Source organism: Cavia porcellus, unplaced genomic scaffold (assembly GCF_034190915.1).
Source record: "Cavia porcellus strain 051 isolate PalLab524CR breed Dunkin Hartley unplaced genomic scaffold, mCavPor4.1 scaffold_12, whole genome shotgun sequence".
NCBI lineage: Eukaryota > Metazoa > Chordata > Mammalia > Rodentia > Caviidae > Cavia > Cavia porcellus.
In genome coordinates this window covers 26,451,955-26,476,707 of record NW_026947495.1, presented here as the reverse complement: position 1 = coordinate 26,476,707, position 24,753 = coordinate 26,451,955, and the positions used below count along the sequence as shown (strand labels likewise).

Genomic DNA, 24,753 nt, shown 5'->3' with positions numbered 1-24,753 from the left:
CTAGAAAGGAAGTATCTATCCACCAGGAAAGCGTGTTATCTGGACAGTAGAACATTTCTTACCCTTAACTGTTTTACCATGCAATTCAGGGTTTATCATCCTATAGTCACAAGGCTAACGGAGAAATGTGAGGGGAAGGAGTAGAAATTAAACTTCTTATAGTTAAGCATCAGGTCATTCTTGTTTGAAAGGATGATTCTGCTAGCTTCTGGGCATACATTGCCCTCACTCTCCTTCATACAAGTTTTTGTTTTTGCTGGGATTTTTTGTTTGGTTGGTTGGTTGGCTTTGCTTTTTGAGATGGTAGCGCAGGCTGGTCTTGAACTCATGGCATCCTCCTGCCTTGCCCTGCCAAGTGCTTGAATTACAGCCATGCACCACCATACTCACCTTGTTTTGTTTTTGGTGTTTGTTGTTTTATGGTCCTGGGGATTTTGAATCTAGGACCTTTGGACTAAAACACATCTGCAGCTCTTTTTTAAAAATTATTGTTTTGAGACAGAGTCAGTTCCCAGGCTTGGCTTGAACTCAAAATCCTCCTTCTTGAGGCTCTCAGGCATGTGTCATCTCACCTGGCTCGGACAGCTAAAATTAAGTTTTAAGCAAAGCAAACCATTGGGGGAGCAGATACTATTTCAACTAGAAAATGCATTTGGCAGGTAATTTCCAGTGAGCCTTATTTCCTAACCCCAGTGAAATAAGTTATTCTCAGTACTCAAGTAAATAGCTGTTCTCTTTATAGCCATAAACCCCAAAATCACTTACCAGGAGCACTTGACAACTATTGAAATTTCAGTCAACCATATTAGAACTTGTCAAAGACACTATTATTAACTGGTACTTGAAGGAAATTGAAATAGAATTTCAAATTTAAACATTCCATGTGTGTCTGTGTTGCTGGGTATTGAGCTCAGGGCTTGTGAACACTTAGGTGTGCTTTGCCTGTCGGCTCTACATCTGGCCCCCTAGAATTTTTATTTTGGTTTTTAATTTGCAACTGATAGAATAAAAGCTATAGAGTTTTTTCTTATACACTTTATTTCTGTGATGGTTATGTTATCCAGGTTATAGCCTTTTTTGCCAGTTCCACCTTAAACTTTATAAAGCAGCAGTTAAGTTTATAGATAGACATTGGGAGAATAAATTCATAAGTTTTAATTTTGAATGAATGACTGTGAATTCCACTGTCACTCCATTCCATAAAATCTTCCCCTTTTTAAAGAGGAAATGTTACATTTTGCTTGGTGATAGTTCACTCCTAATTAATATTTTTAGTTGCTGTTGGCAAATAAAAGCGTAAGACGACAAGATCCTCACACAGCACTTTGAAATCTCAATAGCTTTAGGAAACTTGTTTGTTATAATCTCTTTTATTAGGTTCTTCTCAATTATAATTGTAGATCAAGTAAGGTATATTTTAATATAAGCAATAAGAGGTTTTTTCAAGCTTTAGGTAGATTCCTGACAAATTGTAGGTTATATAATTTGTACATTGTCTTGTGTATGCAAACCTCAAGAACTGACAATATACTGTGCTAAAAGATAATTCTTTTAACTATTTTTTGTTGCAGAGGAGGATGAGTCAGCATTAAAGAGGAGTGAACTTGTTAACTGGTACTTGAAGGAAATTGAATCAGAAATAGACTCTGAAGAGGAACTTATAAATAAAAAGAGAATCATAGAGAAAGTCATTCATCGACTCACACGCTATGTACGTACATAACTGCTTGCTGTAATATTGAGGGAGGAATTTGTATCTTTAGTTTTCTGGTTTTTTGTTGTTGTTTGTTTGTTTTTTGTCTTTTTCCTTTTTATTGGTACCAGGGATCGAACTCACGACTGCCTGCTTGCTAGGCAGGCGCTTTATGCCGCTGAGCTAAATCCCCAGCCCTAATTAATCTTTTTTTTTTGTCTACTTTTTTGTCTTTTTGAGACAGGGTCTCACTATGCAGTTTAGGCTAGGCTTGAACTCACTTTGTAGCCCAGGCTGGTCTTGAACTTGCAAGGTTCGTCCTGCCTCAGCATCTTATGACTGGGATTGCAGGTGTGTGGCACCACACCCAGATAGTTTGTTTTTTTATATGTATAGGTTCATTAGGAAAATGTTTTTGTTTGTTTCTTTTTATTCCATAAAATTGGTCTTGGGGCTAGGGATTTAGCTCAGCGGCATAAGCGCCTGCCTTGCAAGCAGGCAGTCGTGAGTTCGATCCTTGGTACCGACAAAAAAAAAAGAAAAGAAAAGAAAAAATTGGTCTTTTGTATGGCCAACTCTTAACCCTTCCTGAATCTTTCTCTTATTATGTGGCAGTGGTGGCAAAGCTATGGCACGTGTGCCATAGCCAGCTGTTTGTATCACTGAAAGTTCTGAAAGGTTCACCATCACTATACAAAGGTCATTTTCATCCATTACCTTGGTGACTTGATTTGGTTTTGTGAATTCACCAATCTGCTCACAACTCCCACGCTTAGTCTTACCTCTCCTGTAAACTCCAGATCTATATAGCCAGTTGTATACTGAACTAATAGGCGTCTTTTACCTAGTATGCTCAGAAAGTTACACCTCCACCCCCCAGTGCAGTAGGCCAAACAGTTTAGAAACATCCTTGATTTCTTTTTTCTTTTCCTGCCTTGACCAAGCCACCATTCCCAAACTCCCTCAGCAGCCTTGACCCCCTGGTACTGGCTGCCAAGAGCCAATCAGGTCTTTTCAGAACATAAATTTTTTTTATCCTACTACCTATGCCTTTCTCACATTTAGAATAAAATCTAGTGTCCCTGTCATGTTGTGGAAACTCCTAGACACTCTAGTAGTCCAGTGATAGTGAACCTTTCAGAGCTTTCAGTGACCACAAACAGCTGGCTGTGGCACGCAAGCCATCGGTTGGACACCACCAGTCTAGTCTAATCCCTATTGCCCTCGTCCACCTCATTTCACAGCACTCTTGCTCATTTTTGTCCCAGTAAGACTGGCCTTGTCACTTAGGCACACTTTTGCATTTGTCCTTTTCCTCATCAAGACACCCTTCATTCTGATTTCTGCTTCAGTGTTACCTTCCCAAAGAACCTTCCCTTGCCTGACGTCAAAATAACAGGCTCATACTTGCTGACACTCGGATCTCGTTTCTTTGTAGTGCTTGTTTTGCTTGGCAGTGCGTTCCTTACTTAGGTGTTTAGTTTGTCTCTGCAGAATGAATGTTAGCTCCATTCTCCGAGGTCAGAGACTGCTGTATCCCCAGGGCTTACAGTGTGGGTTTTCCTGCTCAGATGGCACAGAGTCAGCCATCCCAGTTCATTCCCCACTGCTCACTGTATAACATTCCTATTTGTGTGACAGGGCTGTGTACTCTGACAAGGGGTTTGCCTGTGGGGCAGTGAACATAATTGCAGGGATGAGAACTGAGGTGGATGTGCACAGGCTTGTCTTTCTAGTGGGAAATGTCTTTGCATCAGCCAGTTCCTCTCTGCCTAGCATCACTTGGGAACTGCATGAGGTAAAATAATGAAATCCACATCAGAACTGTAGAACAAACACATCATGAAGCTAATCGATGTAATTTAACAATTAAACTTTGGCTCATTGCCTGAGTTTGTTTCTGTCACAAGATGAGAGCTTATACCGCACTTCTGTAGCCCATATGAGGCTGAGGCAGGAGGGATTGCCCGAAAGCTTGAAGCCAGCCTGAACTGCTGCATAGTAAGACCTTGTCTCAGAAAAAAACTGGACATGCTGGTACATACCTTTAATGCTGGCACTCAGGAGACTGAGGCAAGAGAATCACTGTGAGTTCAAAACCAGCATAGGCCACATTGAGTTTAAAGCTATCCTGAACTACATAGCAAGACCCGGTCCCAATAAATAAAGAAAACGCAAGTGAGCTCGTACTGTGCTCATCAGTGTGCTTCTGTGGGTGTTAACACATAGAAAAAGATGCCTGAACATGACCAATTCTCTTTGATGGCTTTGGTGTTCTTACTGTGAGGCTTTGCCAAACTTTTTAGCATCATATCCCTGTTTCCTGAGTTCCTTTACATGGGATTGACTCTGGTCTCATTTATGGACATTTTCAGCTGCTTGGTGTGCCACATTTTAAGCCAAATAGTGGGGTTTGGGGTTTTATGTAGCTTAGTGGTAACATGCAAAAAGCTAATGCAAAAAATTCTTCTATTTTTATTAGTTTAGGGTGGGAATTTTCCCAGATGAGTTATCTTTAGATTCTGCTTCTAACTGAATTAAGAATTGGTGATATATGAAAAACTCCAGTGGCCAGTAATTTAAAATTAACAAGTCATAGTAAATGAACTTAAACACTCCTAATTTTTCAAAGTATGTTTGTGGTATGCAGCACGGGAAGGGAGTTTAGCAAAGAAAAGTAGTGATTTTGAGGTATATGTCTCTGTCCTGGGAGGTTTGGGTGGGGAAATGCCCGAGGCAGACACTGGGGTTGGGGGGAGATACTGCGGAGCCCTGAGGGCCAAATCTTTGTGTTCCACAGGATCATGTTCTCATTGAGCTCACCCAGGCCGGGCTGAAAGGCTCCACAGAGGGAAGTGAGAGCTATGAAGAGGACCCTTACTTAGTGGTTAACCCTAACTACTTGCTTGAAGACTGAGATGTTGGGATTAACTGACAAGAGTTAATGGACTGAGGAAAGGACCTTCTGGATGTGGCTCTGCCAGAGAGAAGAGTGTTTGTTTTGTTTTGTTTTTAATTACTATTTCTTTTATTCATCAGAATAAAGTAACTTGTTCTGAAGTCTGTTGGATTTATTTTTATTCTGCTTTGATTATTGTGTCCATCATGGTGGGGAGGGTGCTTGTTTTTGAGACAGAGTCACTATGCAGTTCAGGGTGGACTTGAACTCACCATGTACCTCAGACTGGCCTCGGGCTCTCCGTGATCCACCTGCCGCAGCCTCCCGAATGCTAGGTTACAGGTGTGTGCCGCCACGCGGCCAGCTGCATCCTTTAACTTGTGAACGAGTCCCTTTTTGGTAATCTGGTATGTAAAGATGGAAGTACGATGTAAAGGATTTAAAACTGGGTTCCTGTGATGAATCAGAATAGAATGAAAGCTAAAGGACTTGGCAACTTTCTAACTTAATTTGTGTCTTTCTTAAAGTGGTTTATACAAAGAAGTTTGTTTATTACTCTTAATTTTTTTACTTCTCTGTCTTAAGCAGTTGGTCAGAATTGTTTTCAATTAGGAATAATGTCACTTTATATCACAAGCTGTCTACAGATTTTCTGACTTTTTCTAGGGAAAAAAATTAACTTTTTTTATACTAACGGCTCTAAGGTTTAGCTGGGATCAGTGTATACTCATGATGTCATCTTACTGTTTCAGCCTTTAACAACAGATGGCAATCTGAGCTACTCAGGAGGCTCACTGAACTCCAGAGTGGGGACCAGCCTGAGAAAGGTAGTAAAAAAACAGATACTGACTTGTCTGGCTGGGGACGGTGGCGGAGGAGGGATGAAAAAGGAGAAAAATACACAGGTGTAGGCCATGATCTCGTCAAGTATATTCAGAACAAAGGCCTTGCCAGTTGTGACGAGGGAGCCTCAGGGTACAGGATCTCAGAATTCCAGCCTACAGACAAAAGTGTGCAACAAGAGCCAGACAGGATGTTCTAGGAGATGGCAAGAAGGCCCTCTCCACTTACATTAAGTAGAGCTTTTGCCACACTAACTCGGACTTAAGATGGGGTAGAGAGTCCTTGGAACAAAACGGCTTATTTGACTGGAACTTGAATGTCACTTTTACCAAATATTTACCCAAGATAAAAACCCAGGAAAAATGCCTTCCTTTCTGGTGAACTTGGCTCCTTCCTTACCCTGCTATTACTGAGAGTGAGGCCTTGGAGAGCAAGGCAAGATCATTACTGCCAGTGTCTGCTTCACACTTCTGAGTGTGTATACAGTGCTTCATATCCACAGTTTCCTTCATGTACCTGTGAGGGAGGTGAAGTGGTTAGTGGATAGGGGAGCATGTAGTACAGTTAGAAACAGCAGCTAAGTTAGGGAGAGCATGGTGACACACCTCTGTAGTCCAGCACTTGCGGGCCAGAGGCAGGAGGATTTCCATGAGTTTGAAACCAGTGGTCAGCAAGACCCTGTCTCAACCAAAACCAAAGAGAAATGGGGAGAAGTGTGAGCCTCTCTTGTCTGCCTTCAAATGTAAACACAGCACCACACCAGTGATATTTCAGATTTAAGTCTTAGGTGCCCAAGGCAGTAGGTCACTGACACCAGTGAGAGACTAGGGAGGCTCCTAGGATAAGAGGTGTCTGACCTTTAAATACTGGAAGCTGGGTCCCTTTGTTTACTTCATCCTTTTATCTGTTCCCAGTTCCTGCTGCTATCCCTGTGATCTTCAATGAATATAGCCACTGCTTTGGGCAGTAGTGCCTGCCTGGAATCCCAGCACTTGAGGCTGAGGCAGGAGAATCATTGCAAGTTCAAGGACAGCCTGGGCTACGTAGAGCTTGTCTCAAAAAAAAAAATAACTACTTCAGCAATTCTTTTCCTTGTCCTCCACAAGAACCTAGACTGTTTTTGGCCCACTCAACTGTAACGTATGAAATTTGATGAAGCAAATTAGATGTGTATAGATAGTATTCCAGAATGTAGAATGTTGTAATTGATTATAAATTTAGTACATTTTCAATCAAATCCCAAAAGATGTCCATCAATAAGGAAATTACACTGGGGATTTAGCTCAGTGGTTCAGCACCTACCTGCCTGGCAAGTGCAAGGTCCTGAGTTCAATTCCCAGTACCAATAAAAAGAAAAATAAGGCAATTACTATATAATTGTGACATAGCTATGTTGTGGCATGTAATATATATATATATATATATATATATATATATATATATTACAGGAATGGATGGATATATATATATATATGTAAAATGAGAGAAGTCTGGTCTGAGTAAAAAGTACTATACACAGGTATAGAAACTAAAATACTGTGATACTGTCTCAGGGTCCAGACACATCTAAATGCTGTTCTGGTAGAACAGCATTTGAAATAGTGTGTAAAGAATGGCTGATCCAGTAACATTTTAGAATTTGGGCTGCCACACAGTACATGCTGTTAAAATTTAGAATGGGTTAATGATATAAAGATTTAAAAATAAGAAATGGAAGTAGGTTTAACAAAGGATGTTTTTGGAAATTGGTACCAGATATTGTATATTAGAAGACATTGAAACCAAATTAAAAGGTGGGAAAATCTTAAGTTTTTGGCAGTACGGGGATTGAACTCAAGACCTTTGTACTGATCTACATCCCCATGAGCTAAATCCCTGGCCCTATGGTGGAATTTGTAATCCTCTTGTCACAGCCGTCCAGAGCTCAGGAATTCCACACATGTACCACCACAGTAGCTGGCGAATGTTGTTTTCTGTTATGTTTTAATGTGTGATACACAAACTCCTGGGGGTTTTATATGAGTAATAAAATAATGAGAAATGGCATAAAAATATTTTTAATGGCCACTAAGCCTCATGGCAAGTGTCTGCAGACCAAGCTACCCAGGAGACTAAAACAGAAGAATCACTTGACCCCAGGAGTTTAAGGTCAGTTTGAGGAACACAGTAAGATTCCATCTCAAAAACAAAAGAATTTCACCTCTAAACAGAAAAATAAGAAAAAAGCCTAGAAGATAATATTTGAACTCTTCAGGCTGGGTGTGGTGGTACACACCTGTAATCTTAGCACTCAGAGGCGGAAGCAGAAAGATTGTGAATTCAGAACCAGCCTGGGCTACATAGGAAGACCTTGTCTGAAACAAAAAAGCTGAAGAACAATATATACACTTGGCATGATCCATAATTTACATACTTTAAATGTTAGGCACATTTGTTTGCATTTGTATATAAGTACCAGTGAGTTGCATTGTTCTAAGAATGTTACATTTAATATCCACAACCTGTCACTAATTATCATTTTTACAAGTGAAGAAATAGGCACAGAGAAGTTATTTTCACCATTTCAGCCCTGGCATTCTGTTAAATGACCATTAAGTTTTGTGGAGAAAGAAAACTGGAAAAATCAGTATTATTGGAAGTGCTTATCCAAGGAAAGGAAAGGGAGTGGACAGAGGAATTTGTAAGATTTTCAGAGATATTTCTATATTGTTTGAATCTCTTGTCATCATTCGCTTTTTTTTTCTGAGATGGTCTCGTTATGTAGTTAATTCACTGAGTGGAGGCTGGCTTCAAATTTGCATTCATCCTCCTGCCTCAGCCTCCCAAGTGCTTGATTATAGGCATGCACCACCGTGCCCAGTTTATTCATTCACGAATTTTCAGGAGCGGAGGAGGTTAATGAAGGATTCATCTTTGCTTTACTATGTCAAGATATTTTAAAGTAGTAAGACAAAAAGTGGAAATGTTTTTCCAGAGGTTTTATAGGTTCCTCCTCTGGGTGAAAGCTTAACTTTTTTGCTGCGTTATCTCTTACGGCCTTTATATTTTTAAGTATTTACTACATTGGTGAGTCATGTACTGATTACAAATCATAGATAACCCAGTTAAATATTGTATTGATAATCACTTAGTATTTTACAATCTCAGCTGTAGCTATAAAATCAGGATTCCTTCCAGCTAGCTCTTGAGAGCTCTTGGAAAATGGAGTCATCCTGGAAAGTGGTCCTGATTATTCTCCTGAGTTTGCCATGCCAGGGCTCAGGCTGGGAATCTGATAGAAATTTCCTTTCAGCAGCTGGCCCTCTAACCAGTGACTTACTGCACAACCTGAGCCACCTCCTGGGAAAGCAGAGTTCTTTTGTAGCTGGGAACAAGGACATTTACACTTGCCTCCAGCCGCTGCCCTCTTTCCTGCCGGAGTACTTCCGCAGTCTCCACACCAGTAAGATCACCCACTATAAAGTGTTTCTGTCCTGGGCACAGCTGCTCCCCGCAGGAACCTCCAGCAGTCCAGACGGGAAGACCCTGCAGTGCTACCGGCAACTCCTTCAGGCCCTGAGGACCGCGCAGCTTGAGCCCCTGGTCATCCTGCACCACCAGACTCCACCCCCAAGTGCTCTGCAGAGAAGCGATGTCTTCGCAGATCTCTTCGCTGACTATGCCACGTTCGCCTTCCGCTCCTTTGGGGACCTCGTTGGGATCTGGTTCACCTTTAGTGACTTAGACGGGGTGTTAAAGGACCTTTCCCATGGGGACTCGAGAGCGCCATGTCTCCAAACCCTCACTGATGCCCACAGAAAAGTCTATGAGATTTATCATGCAGAATACGCTGCTCAGGGTAAGTACCACTGCCCTTGTGGCTGACCCACTGCCAGCCCTCATCACTCTCCTGCCCGTCGGTCTCTTTAAAGCAGGACGTCTCTTTAAAGCAGGACGTGGCGTTTCTCCCACTCACTTTGAGTAGACTCCTCATAGCTGTACAGTAATGAGAAGCCGAGGCTGTATTGCCTTCCCGGTGGAGACTAGAAGGTCAGAACATGACTCCTTTTGAAAATTATGTCTTAAACCTCCTTCCCAGTCTTGAGTACATACAGCAGTTGTCCAGGATGAGGGGTGATAGTAACTGCTAATGGCCATGCTTCTCTGGGGTGATAGGCATGTTCTAAAGCTAGATAGGGGGCCTGGCTTCACAGGTTTATGAATATACTAAGAATTGCTGACTTATGCCAGACTAAATCTCTCCTCCTTTAAAGGGACACTGGGCTTCTTCAGTTTTTGTCTGTTATGAATAAAACTACTATGAACATTCTCGTACAAGCTTTATGTGGGCACATCTTCATTTCTCCTGGATAAGTACATAGGAGTGGATCGTAGGGTAGATGTATGTTTACCTTTTAAAGACTTGCCAAAGGTTTCTGCAAAAATGCTTTTTTGCTCGATTGGCTTCTTTTTTTTTTTTTTTTTGTCTTTTTGGTTTTTATCGGTACCGGGGATGGAACTCACGACTGCCTGCTTGCAAGGCAGGCGCTTATGCCGCTGAGCTAAATCCTCAGCCCCTGTCTTGTCTTTTCAAGACAGGGTTTCACTCTGCAGTTCAGGCTAGCCTTGAACTCACTTTTTAACCCACGCTGGCCTCGAACTCACAGTGATCCTCCTGTCTCAGCCTCCTGAGTGCTGGGATTACACGATGCGCAACCACGCCCAACTAGGATGCTCCTCTGCTTGAACTCTTCAAAGCAGTTTAATTGGGGCATAATTTGTGCATCATGCAGTTCAATCACTTAAGGTGCATCATTCAGTGATTTTTAGTGTATTTACAGTATGTGTAAACAGCTCCACGGTAGGCTTTGCACATTTTCTTCACCTTGTACCCACCCTTTAGTTACCACTCTCCTGTCTGCCTCACCCCCATTTTCCTCTCTTGTGTAAACACTAATCTACCTTGTCTCCATAGATTCCTTGTCTGGGTATTTTATTTGAATGGCATCAGTAATAACATGTGGTCTTTTGCTGAACCTTTTTTTTTGCATTTATTTGAAACCCAGGATCAAAATCATGACCTTATGCGTACCAAGCAGGCACTTATACCGCTGAGCTAAATCCCTGGCCCTAACACAAGGTCTTTGGTAAACCCCCACTGTGGGGTCAGTCTGATGTTATTCTCATAAATAGACTTGGATTCCAGGTTTAAAAGAGAAAGATCCTAGCAGTAAAGTATGATTTTCGTTTTGTTTTGCTTTTTGAATCAGGGTCTTGCTGTGTTGCCCAGGCTGGTCTCAGGCTCCTGGGCTCAAGTGATCCTATTCTATCAGCCTCTTGAGTAGCTGAGACCCAGGTGCGTGCTACCTCACTGGCTTAAAGAGACATTTGCACCATACTATATCAAAAGTATATTAGCAACATGATTTATGACTGTTGCTATTAAATATTTGGCTGAGGTAGTATTTATCAGGTTTCTCCTTAAAATTACTTTTTTTCTCCTTTCTGTATTCTACTGTTTAGGAAAAGGTCATTGGCCAGCCCACACTATTAAAAGAGTATGTATTTTCCTCTTAAATGAAACGTTTTGTATGTGTGGTGCTCGAGATTAAACTCAAGAGTTCTACACATTTTGCTTTGTTTTGTTTTGAGACCGGGTCTCACCATATAATTCAAACTTGCCTTGAACTGTGATCCTTCTGCCTCAGCCTCCCGAATGCTGGGATTATATAGGTGTGTGTTGCCACACCCAGTCCAATTTAAAAAAATAGAGATTCCTTTCTCATGGTTAGGAAGCTGGAAGTCTCAGATCAAGTTACCAGGAGATTCACAATAGACATGTACACTGAAAACTACAGAACATTAAGTAGACATGATGGTGCATACATATAATGCAAGCATTAGGGACGCTGAAGCAGGAGGAGTACAAGTTTGAATCTCAATTTAGTTAGACACTGTGTCAAAAAATAAAAAGGGTTGGGGATATAGCTCAGTGCAAAGGCCCTGAGTTCAATCCTCAGTACAAACCAAACCAAACCAAACCAAAAAAACTGTGGAACATTGCTGAAACAAATTAAAGGAAAGCTAGGAACAGTAGCACATGCCTATGATCCCAGCACTTGAAGGCTGAGGCAGGAGGATCACCAACAGTTCAAGACCAGCCTGGGTCCCATAGTGAGTTCAAGGACAGCCTGAATTACAGAGTGAGACCCTGTCTAAAAAAAAAAAAGATTTGAAAAAATGGAAAAACATTGGTTAAGATGTGATTATTCCCCCAAGCAACTTATAGATTCAGTGACATTCCTACCCAAATCCCAAAATAAAAATATCCAACCTGAAAGTCATTTGAGCCTTGAGAAAAGGTCCCTGAATAGTCAAAATAATCTTTTTTTCCAAATCCATTTTATTGCAAAGAAAAAAGAAAAAAAGCCAAAATAATCTTGAAAAACAAAAACAAAGTTGGAAGACTCGTACCACCTGACTTTAAAATTTACAAAGCCACAAAAATCAAAACTGTATGGTGTTAACATAGAAACAGACATTGGCCAATGCACTGGAATAGATCACCCAGAAGGAAACCCATACATGGTCAAGTGGTTTTCAGCAAGGGAGCCAAGACCATTTGATGGGGAAAAGAAACTTTTTAATAGTACTCTTCTGGGGAAGCTAGAGACCCACATATAAGGGTGGACTTACACCTTTACTATACAGCATTCTTAAAAACTAAAAATGGATCGAAGACCCAAATGTGACTACAAAAACTATAAAACTCCAACACTGGGTGGGGTATCTTGTGACACTGGATTTGGCAAAAATTTACAAAGCATAGGCAAAAAAGAAAAAATTAGATACATTGAACAATTAAATGTAATACTGGTACACCAAACAGCACCAGCAACAGCAGGATAAGGCAACACACAGAATAAGAGAACATATTCTGATAAGAGGTAAAGATCTGGAATATATGAAGAACTCCTAACTCAACAACAAAAAACAACCCCATTACAAATAAGCAAAGGAGCCAGGCACAGGGGTGCATGCACAACTGTTATCCCAACACTCAGGAGGCTGAGGCAGGTAGATCATCATGAGTTTGAGGTCAGCTTGAGCTACATAGACCCTGTCTCAACCCTCCACCCCAAAAACAGGCAAAGGAATTTGGTATGGCATCACATATCTGTAATCCCAATATTCTGGGAGATTGAGGCAGGAGGATCACAAATTCAAATGTAACCTGAGTAATTTAGTAACTGTTATAGTTTATGTTTAGATGGACACCCCCACCCCCATGCAGTCTGGAGGTGGCCGAATCTAGTATTTCTGATTGGTTTGTTGTCTAGTGCTGGGATTGGCGGTGTGAGTGCTGCACCCACCCAGGGGCAGGTAGCTGGCATACTGTATAGGAGAGGGGAAAGCGGCATACTTTGCCCTTTTTTGCTCTTGTTGCTTATGGCCAACATGTACAGCTGCCCCTTAGCCATAGCACCTTGCCAGCTCAATATGGACTGAAACCTCCAAAACTGTAAGCCACATAAACCTTTCCTTTCTTCATTGCTGGTTTCAGATATTTTCTCTCAACAATGAGAGACAGTAAACTAGCAAGACCTGCTCTCGAAAAAAAATTTTAAAAAGAGTTAGGGATATAGCTGAGTGTGAAGGCCCTGGTTCAATCCCGAGTACTGCCAAAAAACAACAATATAAGGAAAAGTCAAACCACAAGAAGGGATTGTGAGTACAGTTCAGTGCTATGCTGAATCCCTCACTTTGATCCCTGGTAATGTAAAAGAGAATAGAGAACACACACATACACACACGTTATCACTTCATACCGATTAAGACTGCTATTATCAAAACACTTTATATGCATAAAATAATAAAGGGCTGGTGAGGTTATAAAGAACTTGGCAATCTTTATATACTGCTGTCAGGAGTATAAAATTCTGTGCAGCTACTGTGGAAAACTATCTGGCCATTTCTTAAAGAGTTTAACCTAGAAATACCACATGTCCTAGTAGTTCCACTTGTAGCTATGTGTCTCAATGAAAACTGGTTCTTGAACAAGTATTTGAACACCACATAGCAGCATTATTCATTAAATGGAATATAATCAAGAAGTAGAGACAACCTCAATGTCCATCTACAAATGAATAAACAAAATGTGGGAGGTACATACAATGAAATATATTCAGCTTTTAAAAGAAAGGAAATTCTAATATATATTACAACATAGATGAACTCTGAGGCTACTCTACTAAGTGAAGTGAGGCAGACACAAAAAGACAAACCCTGTATAAATCCACTTTACGGGGTGCCCAGGATAGCAAGATTCGTGGAGTTGGATACAGTGTACTGTTGTAATCCCAGCAGTTTAGGAGGCTGAGACAGGAGGGTTGGCGGTCCAAGACAGGGTGAGCAACTTAGTTGTACTATAAAAATAAAAAGGGCTTGGGATGTAGCTCAGCAGTGCAGCACTTTCCTAGCATGTGCACCTGTGAGGCCCTGAGTACCATTTCCAGTTCTGTAAAAACAAAAATGCAATGTGAATGTACTTCATGCCACTGAGTTGTACACCTGGAAATGTTTAAAATGGTCATTTTTGTTATGTTTATTTGCCATAATTTTTAGCAGTCCAAAAAACATTCTTTTGTAATTTTTGTTATCATAAAATACCCACCGATTCGTTGAGTGTGCTGCCACTGAGGAGGGTACAGAGGAAGAGAAGTTCTTTTGAAAAGTGGGAGGGATGAGAGAGGAGGCAGCGTCCCCATGACTGGAAGCGCAGAGTCACACGCAGCACCTGTCTTTGCGTTGCACTGCAGCACATCCATGCTCATACCTGGTCAGCCCAGCCCAGCCCAGCCCAGCCCAGCAGTGGAGGCTTGACGAATTGATACTGGAAATCTTAGCAGCCAGGTTACATGTACGGACACATTCAGGGTGGAAAAAAAAGACTATTTTTTGTTGGTGGCTGCAGTGATTTTCAGAGCACCAACTTACCTCTGTGGTGAAAAAGGAGGTGAGCCTACCTTATCCTTTAGTACCTCATCCTTAGTGAGGTGCAAAATATTTAACAGTGTCTCTGAAGGAGACGAGATTCCACAGTGTGGTGCAGTTATTTTCTGTACGTGCTGAATACAATCAATTCTCAACTTGATTTTTGAGTTCTGGAGACATGAACACCTTCTTTAACCATATCCAGCAAACACTGCAAGAAAAATTATCTTAAACCAGAGAATTGGTCCCTTTCTGATCTCAAACATGAACTACAAGCTTAGAGGAAATATCTAGTTTTAAATAATTTGCATTTTGCATTATTTTAGAAAGTATAGTTTATGCTTACATTGGATACAGGTTAGGAACTGTATTTGAGGATTTGATTATTTTGTATGATAAGAGAATTTTTGGAACTTCAAAGGAATTGGTTCACACTGTAAAAAGTTTGCAAAATTAAATAGAAATTATTTGTGTGTTAACTGCACATAGGAATTGTTAATACTGTACTTGTATGTCATTTTATAGGTCCATAGACAATAAATTGTGCAGGCTGAGAACAAATATTCTGTATATGCTGATGTGAAGATAGACTGGAGAGTGGAAAGCAAGCCAACCCATCAGGCCAATCTTTGAGTATTTAGAAAGCATTATGGGACTGGGGATATAGCTTAGCCGCACAGTGCCTGCCTGGAACCACAAGGTCGTGGGTTTGATCCCCAGTACTAAAAAAAAAAGAAGAAAGAAAGAAAGGAAAAAGAAAACATTATCTTATCAGAATGAGAATGAAGTATCTCTATGTGATATTCCTATCAGAACAAGAACTAGATGTCTCTGTGACATACCCTGTTCAGAGGTTTTCAAAGTTCCATTATGCTTATGAAAAAGCGTGCTCTGATTGGTAGTGGTCATTAGTGGTGGTCTTATTGGCTGGGGATATTTTCCTCCTTGTAGAGTTTGGGTGGAAGAAAAGTCAGTCATATAACCTTCTAGTTAAGTCTTAAACTCTGCTTTTACTCAATCTTTGTTTGTTTTCAAATCACAATTCTGAATATCTTTTATAATCCCAGTCTTAAACTTGATACTTGGAGAGATTAAAGAAGTGGAGTTTTTATTTTGTTTGGATTTTGGTGTTTTGTGATTCTCATGCATGCTAGATGAGTAGTCTTCCACTGAGATACAAACCCAGAAATTTTGGTTTTTAAAGACAGGTTCCTGTTATGTATCTCAGGCTGACCTTGATTTACAGTGATCCTCCCGCCTCAGCCTCCCTTATGCTGATTATAGGCATGCACTACCATACCCATCTTAAGAAACTTTGTAAGTGTTGCTTAAGGAATATATAATTCAGCATAGGATAAAGATTCACATGCATCAAAGAGTTAGATAAAAATCTAAAACAATGAGGAATCTTAGCTCTGTAGCCCTATTTCTCACTCTGTGTTCTGAGGACCACTGCAGCAGAATCACCTCAGCCCACCCTAATCTGCTGAATCCACACCAAAGGAAATTGGCATTTTTTAAACCATCTCAGCCGGTGATTCTGATGCACGTAAAAGTTTGAAAAACATTACACTGCCTAATCTCAAAGCAAAACAAGCTGCACATGTTATTTCCTTTGTTCTCCCTCAGTGCATAGTAGGGGCTCTACTGATGTTCATACAACAAATAAGGGCGACCTAACAGTTTCCTGAAACGGCCCTATCTCTGAGGAAGTTAGGAAGGAGCCCTTGTCTTGCCACCTTTTGTGTTGCAGGTGGCAGGGCAGGGTGATCTTATTCTAAAAGACAAATCTAAGTGCTTTGCGTGTCACACTCCTAATTCATACTCTTTTTTTTTTTTAGGCACCTTGTTTTCTAAACTCTTTCAGCTAAGCCATGCAAATGAGTTTTTCAGAAATCTTTTTTTAAGTTAGTAACCGTCTAACAGGAAATGAATGCCCCATGGCTTCCATGGTCCGTACTGCTGCCCGTGCTCAACTGCTGTTCACACCTCTGCTTTCTTCCAGGTGGAAAACTCTCTGTGGTCCTCCCCGCTGAAGACCTCCCAGAGCTCCTGCTGGAACCAGCCACATCTGCACTTACCAAGGTGACCACAATGCAAAGAGACAGCAGCATTTGAGGGAAGTTATGGCTTGCATTGTTAAAAACAAGTGAAGTTTTTGTCTGCTAATGAGACATTTTTATAAATGCCTCTTCTGAGTGGTATATATTCTCTAGATTCATGATTATTTTAAACAAAACCTGAGCAGCACCAGCTCCTGCTCAGTAAAGTGTCAGCTTGCCTATCAAAGAAGCCAAATGCTTCTGCTTGCTCTGATATTTTATTGAGTCCAACATAGCTTACTCAAAGACAGCAGTTTATATTAAAGCAGATACTAGGATAAAGCAGCTTTAAAATGTGCTCCATAAGTCCCCTTTATGGCTTCCTACATCATCTGCACCTTAATTATGATTCTTTAAAAGAAAAATGAAGCTGGGGATATGGCAGAGTGGTAGAATTCTTGCCTTGCAAGCACAAGGCCCTGTTTGATCCCCAGCACCACAAAAGAAAAATGAAAATATCTAAGCAGTAAACAGCCCCACCTGCTCCCAAAGCTTTTAGAAAAACGGCTGACGTATGGGTCTGCAGCTTTGCCAACGTGGTCTCGGGGTCTGCGCTGTCACGGGGCTGCTCATGTCAGGGTTTAATTTTCAGATTTACCAGCTCAGGGATTTAAAACTCAAGTATGATAAGATTCCAGATAAACCACTATCAGGCAGACTACATGGCCAGAATGCCATCTAAATTAATTTATAAAGGGTAATAAATGTTATCAGTTATAAATTCAGGAGACCAAAGTGCTGATCAGAAAAATGCTTGTCCAGCAACAGCCTTTGAACCAGTCCTTCTGCCCCATTTATCCTGTGCAATGTTTTAGAGCAGTCGTCCAAAAGCACTATTGTGATGGATTTCCTAGCGGGAAGCCACATTTCCCTGAATCAGTGTAAATTCCTGTGGGCTTTCCAGCATGCATGTGTATTGTCAGTGTTTGGCTATGTGGCCAGCTTCTGTTTTACCCAGTACGCACCCTATCCTCTCTATTCTCTTGCATAATACAAGACATTTATTTGATGTCCTTCCTGTCCTCCTACCTACCTTCCTCAAATCTTTTTCCAGCAAGATTCTTTCTATCATTAGTGTCCCTGTGAATGTGCTCTCTACCAGGAGACCTTATGAACACTCCTTGCTCAATCCAGTGAACTCTTTCCCCAGTTGGAATCCTTAGCCATTTGTTTAGCCCCCTAGCTCTCAACCTTTGTTCTGTAGCAGAATCACTTAGAGAGCTAGTAAAGAACTCAGAGACCATAGCTAGGCATGGTGGAGCATGCCTATAATCCCAGTACTCAGGAGGCTGAGGCAGGAGGATTATTGTGAGTTCAAGGCCAACCTAAACTGTATAATGAAACCCTGTCTTGAAGACAAAAATTAAAAAAACACAGAGACCAAGGCTTGGTGTGGTGGGACAGGCCTGGATCCTCTGAAGGTGTCTCAAGTCTATCGCAGTCTATCCTCACTAAGATCTGACCATTACTAGTGAAGTTTTATTCTTATAACAATCTAATTTTCTGTCTTTTCTTAATGTAATTGGCGTATTTATTTAAAAAGCTTCTGTGGATCTTATTCATCTTTAAATGTGACTCGTGTCTCCTGTTCCCAACACAGAGACTTTCAAAAGTAGGAAGTCTGCTCTGTGTTGTATGTAACTGAGAAACAGAAGCAGAACAGAGGGGATCGGTAGGGGGAAAGTTCAAGTGATATTTGCCATCGTGGAGCAAATACGTGGAACCTTTAGTAAAGCAATGATAACATGATTGGGAAAGCAGCGGGGAGTGCGTAGTGAAACAATTAGGAAAGTTCCATGGTCCACTTGGTCCACCTGCTGGCCATGGTGCACCATCCTTGTCAAAGGAAATAGGTCAGTCAGTGATGGCAAACCTGTTAGAGCTTTCAGTGATAACAAACAGCCCGCCGCGGCACGCATGCCAAAGGTTCACCACTGCTGGCAGACAACCTGTGAGAGCGAGGAGGTGAGCGGTGGTCTAATCACAAGGGACAGAAACACAGCAGCTGTCGCACCTCGGCCTCTCAGCTAAGATCAAGTGTAGAAATGCAGCAGCCAGCAAGCTCACTCGGGTATGCAGGGAGTGAGTCACAGTGGCGTCTCCAAGATCTTAGACGCTTCGAAGTTCTTCAAGCACACACAGGCCAGAGACAGAGTAGAAGTGGTGTGTCACTAGTCAGCGTCAGTGACCAGACCTGAGGGCTGTGCCTTCAGCTTGTAGAACGGGTGCAGCTAGATTAACTGGGTTGGGCTCCAAAATGTGGCCTGAAATTAAAACCAAAACCCCAGGAAGGTTTCTAGGGATCATGAGGGCCTAAAGACAGCTCGGGACTCCAGCTCCCTCCCTTACTGTCTGCCTAATGGTGGAGCCCACCATTCCTGGTAGGCTCTTTATGTTATTTGTTTAATCACACACATTTACGAGTGCTGTATGCCAGAAAGAATTCAGTGGTGGTGAACCTATGGCACACGTGCGACAGCCAACTTTTTGTTATCATTGAAAGCTCCAAAAGGTTCACCATCAGTGACATAGATGTTATATTCCCAGTGATACACAGGAAACACCTGTGCACACACACATCGCAGGGTTTTCCAGTGCCTATTTCTTTTGTAAAATCCCACTTTGGTCATAAGGGAAGAAACAAAACACTGAGCAGCTCTTTGAAATTGCTTATATTCTAATGACTATTTACTTCCTTCTAGGATTCAGTTGATTTCCTGTCTCTTGATTTGTCTTATGAATGCCAAAGTGAGGCAAGTCTACCAGAGAAGCTGAGTGAATTTCAGGTAATTGGAGCCCTTTTCTGTATCAGTGATCAATGGTGAATGTTCCTGAGCATAATAGACATTTAATACTGTGGCTAACAGGTGAACTGAACTTCTATCAACGGTCAGAAGACCTGCCCAGTTGCATCTGGGAAAATTTCTATTGAAAGCATCTCTCGAGAACATTAGGATATTAGAGGCTTTCCTAGGAAAAGTAATAAAGGTTAACTTATTAAGATGTTCACATGGATCTTGTGCTGCCCCACATAGCAAACTGGGTCTTGAAATTCCAGTGTTCATTCTAAGTTTAAAAAGACAGTTCACCAATGGTAGTGATAGTTCCTACGTTAGTTCTTTTTGCATTACTGCAACAAAATACCTGAGGCAGGCCAACTTTATAGAGAAAAGAGATTTATTTACTTCTCAGTACTAGAGACTCAAGGGTATGGTGCTGCCAGGAGCTCAGCCTGGCTCATTTCTTGGCTTCTTAGCATCATGGGGAAAGCATGTGTATGTACAGAATCACAGAGTAACATGGAAGAAGAGAGACTGGGGCCACATAGTCTCTTCCAAGGGCCCTTTGGGCTAATGACCTCCTATCACATCCTGCTTCTCAAAGGTTCCACTGCCTTCCAGAGTGACCATAAAGACCAAGCCTCCAACACGTGAATCTTTGGTGGGGAACACACACTATACCCAAGCCATAGCCACACTTAAACCATATCTAAGCCACAGTTTCCAGCAGTGTAAAACTACTTAATGTACTTAGTGCATGTTAGTGCTGGAGGTGGGGTTTGAGCCAGGGCTTTATCCTTCTAAGATGCTACCCTGCATCTCCAAACATGTCTGAGATGCTGCAAATGTTATTATGAAAACTTTATTTTTTCCTCTTTTGTTTGTTTTGCTGTGCAGGGAATTGAACCTAGAGCCTCACATATTCAAGTGCTCTACCACTGAGCTACACCCCAAAGGTTGCATTCTTTAAAATCACATGTCATTTGATTTTTTTGTTTTGTGTGTGGGAAGGGGTCAGTATTGGGGATTGAACCCAGGGCCTTCACACTCCAGTACATCCCCAGCTGTTTTTTATTTTCCATTTTGAAACAGAGCCTCACTAAACTGCCTGAGCTGAATTTGAATTTACAATCCTCCTATCATGGGATTACAGCAGCACAGCTGGCTGATTACTAGTTTTTATAAACATCTCACCTGAACCTGAATTTGCTTGCATCCCATAGCCTGTAGTTTTGGACTTACTGATGAGATTTCCAGGTCTTAGACAGCCTTGTGGTGTGTTTGAGGTCTGATTATGCCTGTGACAACAAAATATGTCTTCTGGCCTCCTCAAGGAACTAAACCAGAGCTGTGGCCAAGCTTCAGACCTAAGGACATTTTAAAACCATCTTGGTCATGCAGGTACAGCATTTTCAAGAGGCAGGCAATGGGAGCACCAGGAAGTTTGTACTTGGTTTACAGTGCTTCCCTCTGTGGGAGAACATCTTTAAGAAGGCCTACTCCTGCTGTCCCTGTGACACTGCTGTCCCATAGCTGGCTAGCCAAATACTGTGGTAAAATTCTTTGTGGACAAACTTAACTATCATTAAAAAAAAAATTCCTTATAACAGTTCCTTTTTCATTTTATTTGGTGGGAAATTAATTCCAGATATTACACTTTGACAGCTCAGATGCAGCCTCAAAGATTCAGAATAGGGCCAAGCATCCTGGTCTGCTTTGTAATTCTAGCACTCTAGGAGGCTGAGACAGGATTATAAATTTGAACACAGCTTTGGCAATATGAGTAAGACCCTGTCTCTAAATTAAAATTGGGGGGGGGGATGGGAATGTAGTTCAGCGAGAAGGTCCTGAGCTCAATTCCCACTACTGGGAAAAAAAAAATTCAAGCCAGACATGACGGTGGATACTTATAACCTCAGCATTCAGGAGGCTGAGGCAGGAGGATTATGAGTTTGAGGCCAGTCTGAGCTACATAGTGAAATCCTGTCTCAACAAAACAAAATCAAATGGGGCTGGGAGCCATAACTCAGTGTAGGGCATATACTTTGTATGCATGAGGCCCTGGGTACAGACCCCAGCACCACCAAACAACAAAAATATCCAGAGTGACACCTGACAGTGGTGGAGCCAGAGAAGAGACGGTCCTCTGGGATCCTAGTTACAAGCCTAGTTACATTTCCAGTACACGGTTACCACACCCAGGACAGGAAGAAAGGAGTTCTCCCTGGGGAGAAAGGCCGAGTTGCGTCCTCAGGGGCCCAAGCACACAGCCCACAGCTTCCTCCTCACACACTTCGGGCGCGCCCTCAGTGCCCTCACTTGCCCCATGAAGGGGCCTCTTCTGTGGGCGGTGTAGGGAACAAGGGCCACGCACTGCCCTTTCCTCCACTTTCTCCAAGCACCTACCTACTGCAGCTCAGTGGCCTCCGCCGCTGCTCAGCAATGGGGCACAGGTGTCTCCGGAGCCCCCAGGCCCAGCGCCTTGATAAAGAGCCCAGTCTGAACTGCAGGAGGCTGCGAGGAACTCAAAACCCCTTTATTAGAAAGAGGCTCTGTCTCCCCAGGATACCACTGAGCAGCAAGTGGGCACAGCCCCAAAAGCCCCCTGGCTCCCAGTCTTGGAAAAGGCCAGCCCGCCACCAAGCATGGATCTTGCAGGGAGGAAAGTTCTGTCCCCATGCATGCACCCCAGTCCTTCGTCCTGCAAACCCCAACACAGAGAGGGTGAAGGCTGTGTAGTCACAGCCCTGCTAAGCCTGTGGGCGCGGGCTGCTCAATGGGTGTCTCAGGGCCCTAATGCGACATCTGCAGAGGGAGGAGGACTCAGGCAGCTGAGGAAGTACTGTCAGAGCACCTGGGTCCTTCGTAAGTAGCTGCTACTGTCTGTCTCAGTGGCCTTAACTGTTCAGAGGAGAAAAAAGTATGGGAAAACTGATGGAACCCCCACTTCCTGAAAGAGATAATTTGAGATGAAGTCAAACATGTCAGCCTGGAGATACTCCCCTTCATATTGAAGCATCGAGGGGGAAAATGGGACAGCAATTATTATACCTGCTCTGATTTCAGCGAGGACATGATGAAGGTGAGAAGGGGCACACAAAGAATTAAGAGGTGTCATGTACACGTGCCAGCTCCTCAAGAGGATTGTAATCATGATGTACTGCAAACGTGTGCTAATGAAGATTTTTTAAAAAAGATGACAGCTCTTTAGCTTTTTGCCATGGAAAATTTCGAACATCTAAAAGGAGAAAAATCTAAAGAACCCTATGTAGCTGTCACCAATTTCAAGTCCTGTTACTTCACCTGTACTCCTTGTTTCCCTTCCAAACGGGATTATTTGGAAGCAAAAGGCGAGGGTGGAATCTCAGTTAAGCTTCTTCAGTGACACAGACTCTGGATGTGAGCAGAGCAGGCAAACGTGTTCCTGACTGATGCAATACCTGCCTCGAAGAGGTTCCTCGTGTGGCTGAGGTCATGTCACTCCAGAGAGGGTGCCTGTGTTACTGAGGTGCGCAGTCCCCTCCTTCAGAGCCTGGAGGCAGCCGTCCCAGTCACTGGGCTGGCTGGAGGTCATTGCCAGTTTGGTGCGTCTGTAGCCTCTCACTTGGAAACAGAAGTGTTATCAAAAGATACTTTCAAATAACATCAGTTCACTTGCTGGTCTGTATCTTTTTCAGGGCATTGAGCTGAAAGTGCCAGTTTTCATCTTCACTCTAACACTTCAGGATTGTCCCTCTACCGAGAAGCAGGCTGCCAGGCTGCTGGTCAGCCTTGCTGAAGGTGAGTGGGCTGTCGGCAGGGGGGCCCACTGGTGCACTGACTTGGTGCATGGTGGGTTTAGTAGCAGGAGGGAAACTGGAGCCCACCCTAGGTAGCATGAAGTCCCTGCCCTTCCTGGTATCCGGCTCCCACTGCCCCAAGCAGCAAAGTCTATGAAGGATGCCTCTTACTGAACAAGACTGCCAGGCCTCAGGGGTGAGCTGCAAGCATGGAACCATCTCTCTGCCTGGCTCCCTCCAAGTTCTTTCATCTCTGCCCACTCTGAAGGGCTGTTTCCTGCCTCTCCAGCCTTGAGAGGCTCACCCCTGCCCTCTGCGTGCCCCTGTTCTGTGTCCCTATTACCTCAGCTTGCATGTGGACTTGCTGGGCACAGATGATGCTAAAAACCCTCACAAGCAAGACTTGCAGCCCCGGAATCATCTTTTCAGCATCTGGTTCAAATTCTTGACAGTGAGTCTGACTGGCTGTGAATCAAGAAGCAGCTCCCATTCTGAGCTGGGGAGAGCTGGGGTCTGTTAACAGGTGAGGTCATTGGAGACTGCAGGAAGGAGCCTGGCAGTGCTGGAGTCCTGGTCACCCTTAGCGCAGGATGGAAGGTGGGGAAGCCGGTGCCCTTCCCACCACCTGCAACCCCCCTACCACTGCGGCTGCACAGGTCTCTGACAGTTGGTCCACAAAACCCCACTTAATGCCCTTAATTCTACCTCATCTTTCCTAGCATGAGTTCTGTTCTCCAGTGCCACCCTCTTATAAATGGTTGCAACAGTCAGGCATGGTGGCGCATAACTGTGATCCCATCATGTTGGAGGCTGAGGCAGGAGGATCGTCACGAGTTTTAGGCCAGGCTGGGCTACAAAGTGAGTTCAAGACTAGCTTGACCCATATAGTGAAACCCTGCCTCAAAAAAGGACCCCCTCTAAAAAAAGGTTAAAATGGCAACTTTCATGTGCATGTGTACTTAAACCACAATATTTTTTCAGTACTCTCAATTACCCAGACATATCCCCAACACAGTCTTGCTATGTTCTTAGGATGTCCTTGAGCTCGTGACCTCCTGCTTCAGTCTCCTGAATAGCTGGGATTATGAAGTGTGAGGCACCATGTCTGGTTTAAACTACAATTTACAACAATAGCAACAAGAATTCCACTGGTTTTTATGTTCAGGTTCTTCTCAGTCATTCCCAAGTTTGTGATTCCAGACCAGCAGCATAGGATAAGCATCACTTGGAGGTAGAATGCATCTCACAGATCCTACCCAGATGACCTGACTAAGACTCTGGGGCGATTCTAGCAGTAGCTCTCAAGTCTGATTTATCCGTTCTAAGTCACGAGCAAGTCAGAAGTGTCTGACCTCAAGTCCTTAGGCTGTGGTATTTTCCAGAGGCTCTTAAAACCATTGCTTGGAGTTTGCATGTTTTTAGGAGGAAGACTGCTGATTTCAGATGTATGTGTTTTTTGTTGAGCTTCAGGCAACGTTAATTAAACTACTTCTTTTACAGCCAGAAATAAGGACCAAGCACTCGCCCTTGGGGTTGATGTCAGTGCCTTCCTGAGCTGTTCAGGTTCCGAGGAAAGGTAATGTTGGAACCGACCACTGAGCTTACAGTAACCGATGCATAGACTGCCCTGCTGCTCTTCCCCAGGGGCCCTCTCTTGGGACTGTTGCCACTGTCTCTCTGACAG

General features: G+C 42.8%; 2 protein-coding genes across 2 annotated transcripts in view; both read left to right on the top strand.

Annotated features, from left to right (window-relative positions):
• Positions 1-4,753, top strand: part of Mcm6 (minichromosome maintenance complex component 6) — a 31,829-nt gene extending 27,076 nt beyond the window's left edge. Inside the window, exons 16-17 of the mRNA XM_003478720.5 lie at positions 1,572-1,711; positions 4,494-4,753. Of these exons, the coding sequence (XP_003478768.1) occupies positions 1,572-1,711; positions 4,494-4,610 (257 nt within the window). The 3' untranslated portion in view covers positions 4,611-4,753. The remainder of the gene's footprint in view (positions 1-1,571; positions 1,712-4,493) is intronic.
• Positions 4,754-6,929: 2,176 nt separating this feature from the next.
• The window catches only part of Lct (lactase), a 47,112-nt gene continuing 29,288 nt past the window's right edge, over positions 6,930-24,753 (top strand). Inside the window, exons 1-5 of the mRNA XM_003478721.3 lie at positions 6,930-9,273; positions 16,414-16,493; positions 19,213-19,296; positions 22,968-23,070; positions 24,570-24,645. Of these exons, the coding sequence (XP_003478769.2) occupies positions 8,637-9,273; positions 16,414-16,493; positions 19,213-19,296; positions 22,968-23,070; positions 24,570-24,645 (980 nt within the window). The 5' untranslated portion in view covers positions 6,930-8,636. The remainder of the gene's footprint in view (positions 9,274-16,413; positions 16,494-19,212; positions 19,297-22,967; positions 23,071-24,569; positions 24,646-24,753) is intronic.